Source organism: Otolemur garnettii, unplaced genomic scaffold, assembly GCF_000181295.1.
Source record: "Otolemur garnettii isolate 467f Iridium unplaced genomic scaffold, OtoGar3 scaffold00034, whole genome shotgun sequence".
Classification (NCBI taxonomy): Eukaryota; Metazoa; Chordata; class Mammalia; order Primates; family Galagidae; genus Otolemur; species Otolemur garnettii.
This window is the reverse complement of record NW_003852429.1, coordinates 5,133,625-5,142,054: the sequence shown is the minus strand read 5'-3', so window position 1 is coordinate 5,142,054 and position 8,430 is coordinate 5,133,625. Positions and strand designations below refer to the sequence as shown.

Here is an 8,430-nt window from a genome sequence, read left to right as displayed (position 1 = left end):
GCCTGTAGTCCCAGCTACTCAGGAGGCTGAGGCAAGAGAATCGCCTAAGCCCAGGAGTTGGAGGTTGCTGTGAGCTGTGACGGCATGGCACTCTACCGAGGACCATAAAGTGAGACTCTGTGAAAAAAGAAAGATAACCTATCGCTGAGCATTTATCAGGTTAGAAATTTAGTGAGTTTCGAAAAGCACTGTGAGCTATGAAGGTAAGTCAGGTGAAGGCTATTTCAGTTTATAGACCGCATTATCTGAGAAAGAGCTAACAGAAAGGTAACTGAATGATCACAGTTTTCTTACAATATTCAAATTAGTATCTTCCTTTTGTGAGAGAAATTCTCCAATTTGAGACAGGCATGGCAGTGCCAGCCTTTTTGCAGGCTGAGGCGGTAGGAATGCTTGAGCCCAGGGGATCAAATCAACACTGGGCAACATAGTGAGACCCTGTCTCTGAAATAAAATAAAATAGACCCATCATTTGTCTTTAACAATTACCACTATTTTGCCATGTATTTTTATTTATTTTTTACTTTTATTTATTATTTTTTGTACTTGGCTTTACATGTTTGTCTATAGCAAGGGTATCTTTAAAAAGCCATATTTCGAGACCATTTTAGCAAACACACGTGAAATTATTACAGAATAATAAAGTGATTTGTTACAAACACCATGAACTTGTAACCTTTGATTTTTGTTTCCATTCAGGGTTGAATGATAGAGAAGGTGTCTCTGAAGGCAGGCACAAGAAACAACCCAAGGGGTGGGGACAGTCCAAAAGCCTGGAACAAGATATCCTGCTTACATTCCTACAATCATTCAACCAGTGTACTCAGGGAATTTCTCATGCACACTGACCAGCGAGACACACCAGGATCAGAAGCAGACTTGAGTACAAACCAGGTTTCATCATTCACTGGCTCTATGACCTTGCGCAAGTTCTGCCTTTGAGTCTCTCACTTTCCTCTTCTGTAAAGTAAGAAGAACCTTCTTGAGAGGGTCAAGATACGAGTTAAGAAGGAGGAAAAGTACCCAGAAATGTGCATAAACGGTCTTCTGGAACACGCGTTTCTTTTGCCACTGTTACTTTGTTTAGGTTACAGGGTGCGATGAGATCATGAGGCAGTCTCTTTCGTCTTCTACCTCCCTTTCCCAATCTAAGAGATCAGCAAAAAGGTCACCGAGGGCCACCGCACAAGACAACACAAGTAGTGATGCCAAAAGCCCGCCCCCAGAGACAGCAGCCTTCGTTCATCTTCCAAAATCATTTCAGATCTTCTACTCTCAAGTTACCTGCCTTTCTTTAGGTCCTGCAGCTCTAGAAAGATAATCTGGGCTAAGCCCTAACGTCGTCCGTGGTCAAATGTTCGGCTCTTTGGGAGAACCTCCCAAAGCACCCTAGTTTGGTCTAGAGTAAGGCAACGAGCCCAGAGCAGGGCAGCTTTCCCCCGATCTCCAGAAAGCCGCAGCCGAGGAGGCGTTTCCGAACGGCTGGGGCAAGGCGGAGCCGGCGCCGCCCCCCGCCCCCCGCCCCCAGCCCACACCACCAGGGTTGACGCCTTGACTCTGATCTTGAACTTGGGCACAGTCCTCAGTCAGCCCCGAGCACGTGAGAGCGCTTGCCTGGGCCTCATCCCGCCCTGGCCTCACCTTCGCGCAACCCGGCGGCTCCCCGCGCGTCTCCTGCCGCCACGCTACCCGCCTTCCCCCGCTGCTCTCGCGCTCGGCTCGCCGCTCCCGGGTTCCAGGCGGCGGCGCGGAGCGGGCGCCCCCGAGGCCGCCTGGGTGGCTGCGAGCCCGGAGGCGGGGACGGGGCGTGCCGCCGGCGCTCGGCTCCCGGAAGCGGCCGGCTCTCGGGCTCCCGCCGAGCGGACCGGCGCGGCGGCCGCAGCTCCAGCATCTTTCCTCTCGCCTGCGGGAGCAGAGCCCGCGGCCACCTCCGTCTGACCAGCGCGACTCCGGCCCGCGCCCGCCCCGCCCGGCGAGATGCAGCCAGTGTACGCGGAGGCGAAGCCCAACCCTCTGCAGGACGCGAACCTTTGCTCGCGCGTGTTCTTCTGGTGAGTGCCCCCGCCGGAGCTGGGACTCCGTGTCGCCCGGGCCCGCGCCTTCTGCGGGGGCGGGGGGTGGTCGAAAGGAGCGCTTTCCCTGCTCTGCGGTCCACGCCGGGGCTTCCCGCTGCCACCTGTGGCGTCCTCACGCCAGTCGCGTGGTCCCCGCCCGCGCCCCTTTGCGCCGGGAAGGCGACGGGGACCTGATGGGGCGCAGGGCCCGCTGCCTTGCCGCTGGAGGCCCGGCCAGCCTGTGGTGCCCGGGGTGGCGTGGCAGGCGGAGAACCGAGGCTGCCTAAGCCGGGAATCACTGCTCTGCGGGAGAATGACTGGACCCTTAACACGCCCACCCTTCGCCGGCTTCCCACCTGCTGCTGGGGAGTCACGGTCTCCTGAACTAGAATGGCATCTTTTTCTTTTTAAGTAAGCAGCTTGTGACTAGCTTCCTTTATCTGATTTCAGCCAAAGCCTAATTTAGTCTCCTGGACTAATGCCATCTCCCAATAGTGTCCCCACCTCTTCCGATATTCCTTAGGAGACAATTTGGTCCAACTCCACCCGGTTCCCCTCTGCGTCACTTTGTGTCCAGTTGTCTCTGTCGCTTTTCTCTGACCACGTCTCTCGCTCTCTCCATGTATATGTGTCCCTGTGTGTCCTGGTACGCTATCTATGGTAAATTTACTGTGGGTAAAGTAATTTTTTTTTTTATGAATGAGGACGCTATTACAACAAGATCTGCTTCCACATTTTGCCTTTTTTTTCTTTTTGAGATGGGATCTTGCCTTGTTGTCCAGCCTGGTCTCTAACTCCCAGACTCAAGAGATCCTCCGGTCTCTGTCTCCCAGTAGCTGAGATTATGAGATTACAGCACACTGCCCAGTGTGGCTTCATGTTTTGCTTTTGATGGGACATACCTAGCCACCACTGGAGTGTATCTTTTTGACCAGCTTTTTCCGTTTCCAATGGTTTCACTTCCACCGTTGAGGACTGCTCCAAGGATGGGGTCCCCCTGAAATCTGTGTGGTCTTTCTGGAATCTTCACCCTAGAGAGAGGAGCTCCATCCATGAATAATCTTGATGCAGGTAGTTGTTTTTTTTTTTTTTGAGACATTCTCACTCTGTCCTTCTGGTAGAGTGCCAGCAGCATCATAGCTCCCAGAACCTTAAACTCTTAGGCTCAAAGGATCCTCTTGTTTCAGCCTCCTGAGTAGCTGAGACTACAGGCACCAGCCACAATGGCTGGATAGTTTTTCTATTTTTAGTAGAGATGGTCTAGCTCTTGCTCAGGCTGGTTTGATCTGAGCTCAAACAATCCACCTGCCTGGGCCATCTGAGTGCTGAGATTACATGCCTGGCTGATGCTGGTAGTTCTGACCAGGAGAAAACCACCAAAAATCCCCTGAGCTGGGAGGGCCCACAGCCCTAGCCTTCTTGACCAAAGCAATAGGCCAAAAAACTCTGGGAGGTGACACTCTTATTATCTAAGGTGTCCATCTGATAGCCTGCACTACTAACTAGGTGGGCCTGAATCTTTGGGCTTTAGCCACACTTGGCTAATTAGTAGATCTACTGTTTCTTGACCTCTGCACTTCTATCTTTTCCCACATATTCTGATATTTCCTTTTATTACAGGAAAACATAAGGAATCTGAGAGGATGAGTCACTTACTCTTGTTTTAATTGTAGTGAACTCAGTGTGTAGGGACCTTTCTTTGTGGTTTGGCAGCCCTTAAGGAGAGAGGGGCACGGAGGAGGAAGGAATATGGGTGTGGTTACCAAAAATAATTACATGATGTGATGTGGGCAATTGGTCTCCTCAACTTCAGATAGGGCAAGCAACCCTTGATGCAATTTCTGTGAATTTTCAAAGTGTAGGTGGGGGGGTGGAATGGGAAGGTGATGACTTGCTATTGATGACTTGGATAGCTGCCCATTCCCTTGCTGGAGGCAAAGACTCTTGAGCTGAGAGAGGTTAAGTAGCCTAGGATCACAAAGCGAGTAAGTGGTGTAGCAGGGTCTAAACATAGGCAGATTGGCTCCCAAGGCTGTGTTGGGAGCAGCTGTACTGAGCTGCTTCCTTTGGGGTACTTGTTCTTAAAAGCATGGTGAGGGCTGGGTGTGGTGGTGTGTGCCTATAGTTCCAGCAACTCAGGAGGCAGAGGCAAGAGGTTCGCTTGAACCCCCCAGGAGTTTGAGGTTGCAGTGAGCCTTGATCATTGCACTCTAGTCAGGGCCACAGAGCAAGACCTTATATATATATTAAAAAAATGCATGGAAAAGGCTATTCCAAACAGCCCCTGTTCTTGCAGGCTGGAGTTTGAGTTCTTAAAGTTCCTGGTGTTGGAGAGGATGCATGTGCAACATGTATACTGTGCTTTAGAGCAGCTGTTCTCAACATGTGGTTCTTAGACTGGCAGCATCAGCACCAGCCAGGAGATTGTGTGAACTGGTTGTTCTCTGGCATCCACTCCTGGCTACTTCAGTAAATCAGAAAGTCTGGGGGTGTGTTTGTGCTTTAAGCTACTCTCATTGGAGTGTTAATGCAGTGTTTTATTCCTTTAAAAGAGGGGCAGGTGTGGACAATGATGGCCTCCTGTACTTACTTATCTTCTGTTGGCAAGTAAATTCTTAAATTACTTTTAAAGTTGATTTCCTTGTGAGAAGAAAAAAAACTTTTACCTGAGGAATGGGAGTCACCTGCAGATCCATTAAAATAAGATGGCATTGGTGAATTTCTACTTCCTGACTTGAGCTGTGTATTCTGCTCTTAGAACTGCTGGCCATAGGCACCAGCCGCTATAAATCAGCCTAAGAATGCCACAGCAGATACCATAACCAATGGCCTATTGTTTAACTCTGTATAGCTGGTCCTGAATCAGAGTTATTTCTGTAAACCATTGAGAATTTCTGACCAGCTCACTTTCTGTTCCTTTTTTGCCTTTAAAAACCTGTTAGTAGCAAAGGCCAGTGGAGAGCCTCTGCTGGGTTACTTGGCTCAGTCTTCTGACAGCTGTCCTCGCTGTGGCTCGGGTAGCTCGGGTAAACTCTTTTAAGTTATATTTTGTGCCTTGGCCTATTGCTTTTCGGTCAACTTTTGTGTGCTCCTCTTGCTGCAAGTGAGAACCGTGAAATGGTCCCAGCCAGGAATGGCCCCCTGAGACAAGGCCCACCTTGTGGAGAAAAACGGCTTTTCAACCTTCTAGTGGGGTGTTTGCTTTTCTTCTCAGATGTCATCTGCATTCTAAATTTGTGGACTGGTAGCCGCCTACCCAGATGATGCCAATAACTAGCTTGCTGACTTTTATACAACATAGGTTTACGGGGATTTTGGTGTATTCATTGTACACTTTGGACTTGGGGGGTCTAAAAGGAGTTTTAACAACTATTGATGCTTGTTATGCATTTTTAAAGACATTGTTTTTTCTATAGCTGTAAGAAATTTAAAAGTATAGAAAAACACAGGAATAAAGGTGATTTATTTCTGTTAGCCAGGTATACCTGCTGATGTTCTAATTTATCTTACCCTAGGCTTTATTGTTTTCCCTCCAAGTTTTATGCACACACATTTTTTTTCAATAAAATTGTAAATAATTTTTATTTTTTATTTGAGACTGAGTCTTGCTGTGTTGCCCAGGCTGGTCTCAGACTTCTGGGCTCAGACTACAGGTATTGTTCATAGTTTTGAATCTTGATGTTTTCTTTATTTTCTATGCATAACACTTATTCATGCATTAAATCTTCAAAGCATGATGTTTAATGATTTTAATTTATGCATCTTTCCCTATTGCTGAACACGGTTTATTTCTAATGGTGATATAAAGCATATATTTGTAATGCCTATATTTTGATGTGTCTTTCCTTTGTTTATATTCCCAGAAGTAGAATAACTGGTAAGAGGCCAAATAATTTTCCAGCAGCATCAGATGAGTGTGCCTTCTTGAAAACAGGCGGTATGGGCTCGGTGCCTGTAGCTCAGTGGCTAGGGCGCCAGCCACATACACTGGAGCTGGCGGGTTCGAATCCAGCCTGGGCTTGCCAAACAACAATGACAATTACAACAACAACAACAACAAAATAGCCAGGCGTTGTGGCGGGCACCTGTAGTCCCAGCTACTCGGGAGGCCAAGGCAAGAGAATCACTTGAGCTTAGGAGTTGGAGGTTGTAGTGAGCTGTGACACCATGGCACTCTATCCAGGGCAACATAGTGAGACTCTGTCTCTAAACAACAACCCCCCCCCCCAAAAAACCCCAACCAGGTTGTATGCATATTCAAAACCATTGTCAATTTTAAATTAAATTTGAATTAAAAAGATGCAAATTGATAGATTAAGAATAATATCAAACAGTTTTTTTTTGTTGTTGAGACAGAGTCCCACCCTGTGCCCCTGAGCAGAGTGCAGCGGCTCGGTAGTTCACTGCTACCTCCGACTCCCGGCTTGTGGGCATCCTGCTGCCTCAGCCTCCAGAAGCCACTGGGATTACAGGTGCTCACCGCAGCGCCTGGCTGGGTTTTTCCATTTTTTCCATGAGTCGGGGTCTCACTTTTGCTCAGGCGAGTCTCGAACTCCTGAGCTCCAGTGATTCTCTCTCCTCAGCCTCCCACAATGCTGGGATTACAGGCATGAGCCACTGTGCCTGGCTGTATCAAACAGTTTTATGTAGAATTTATTTGTTAATTTTTTTTGTTTTCAGATAGTCTCACTCTGTCATCAGGCTAGAGGGCCATAGTGTCAGCCTAGCTCACAGCAACCTCACACTCCTGGCTCAAGTGATTCTCCTGCCTCAGCCTCCCAAGTAGCTAGGACAATAGGTACCCACCGCAATGCTTGGCTAATTTTTCTATTTTTGGTAGACATGGGGTTTCCGCTTGCTCAGGCTGATCTTGAACTCCTGAGCTGAAGGAATCCTCCTGCCTTTCTCTGCCTTCCAGAGTCATAGGATTACAGGTGTGAGACACTGTACCTGGCCAGAAATTTATTTGTATTTTATTGAATTGTCTACTAATACATTTTGTTTCTGCATTTTTCTATGAGGTATTTGTGTTTTAGAAATAATTTGTAATAGTGCTTACAGTATTTTTCTAGATTTTCAACTTCTCAATTTTGCTCCTGTTGCTTTGGGTCTTACTAGATCATTATTTAGTCACAGGTTCAATCTCCATGTTCATTTTCTTAGCTATTCTGTCATTTTTAACAATAAAGGCAGCTAGAATTTCTTTGGGGACTTTGTTAAGACAGGCCTCATTTTTCCCAAAGCAGCTCACTTTCCCATGATTGTTTATTGAGCAATTCTTCCTCTCCTCAGTTACTGGGAATAAGTGGCTTAGCCTGTGAACAGTGCCCGGCTGGCCCAAGATTGATGGATTGTCCAATCCATCAGCTGCTCCTAGGGACTGTCTGGCTCCCTGCTGCCCCCTGGTGCCCAGCAAGCCCTTTGGGTGTGCTCTGCATTCCTTTGCCCAGGCCTCACCCCAGATGCCTAGGGCTAGGAGCAGGGTGGAGACTAACAGCGCTGGGCTTTTCCTCTGATCTGGGCTTGAGGGAGAGCCTGTTGTGGAAACTGCCACAGGTGACAAGACAATGCCCAAGAGACTTGCCTTGGAGAAAGCTGATGACATGAGGGCAGAAACAAATGCAAATGACTGAGGGCGGGAGAGGTTTGGAGAGGCTGGCTGTGTGAGGTCCTCAGTCAATTTTAATCTTTTTTTTTTTTTTTTTTGTGACAGAGTCTCAGTTTGTTGCCCTGGGTAGAGTGCCCAGGTGTCATAGCTTAAGCAAGCAATCCACCTGCCTCTGCCTCCCAGTGAGCTAGGATTACAGGCGTGAGCCACTGCACCTGGCATTTTTTTTTTGTTGTTGTTGTTGAGACAGAATCTGACCATGTCACCCTCAGTTCAGTGCCAAGTTGTCATTGCTCACAGCGACCTCAAACTCTTGGGCTCAAGTAGCCATCTTGCCTCAGCCTCCCAAGTAGCTGGGACTATAGGCGCCCACCACAATGCCCAGTTATTTTTATTTTATTTTTTTTTAGAGACAGTGTTTCACTCTTGCACAGGCTGGTCTTGAACTCCTGAGCTCATGCAATCCACCTATCTTAGCCTCCCAGAGTACTGGGATTACAGGCGTGAGCCACTGCACCTGGCTTCTTTTTTGAGACTGAGTCTTCTGATAGGGCAGTGGTGTCAGCTAGCTCACTACAGTCTCAAATGCCTGGGCTCCAAAAGCAGTCCTTCTCCCTCAGCCTCCCAAAGAGCTGAGACTACAGGCATATGCCACCGCGCCCAGCTAATTTAAAATTGTTTTTAAGAAATGGGGTCTTGGCTTGGCGCCTGTGGCTCAAGCGGCTAAGGCGCCAGCCACATACACCTAACGTGGCGGGTTCGAATCCC

The 8,430-nt window shown here is 48.2% G+C and overlaps 1 protein-coding gene across 1 annotated transcript in view; it reads left to right on the top strand.

Moving 5' to 3' along the window:
* The first annotated feature begins 1,977 nt into the window (after positions 1-1,977).
* ABCC4 (ATP binding cassette subfamily C member 4) overlaps positions 1,978-8,430 on the top strand; it is a 252,668-nt gene continuing 246,215 nt past the window's right edge. The window contains exon 1 of the mRNA XM_012805020.1: positions 1,978-2,051. Coding sequence (XP_012660474.1) covers positions 1,978-2,051 — 74 coding nt within the window. The remainder of the gene's footprint in view (positions 2,052-8,430) is intronic.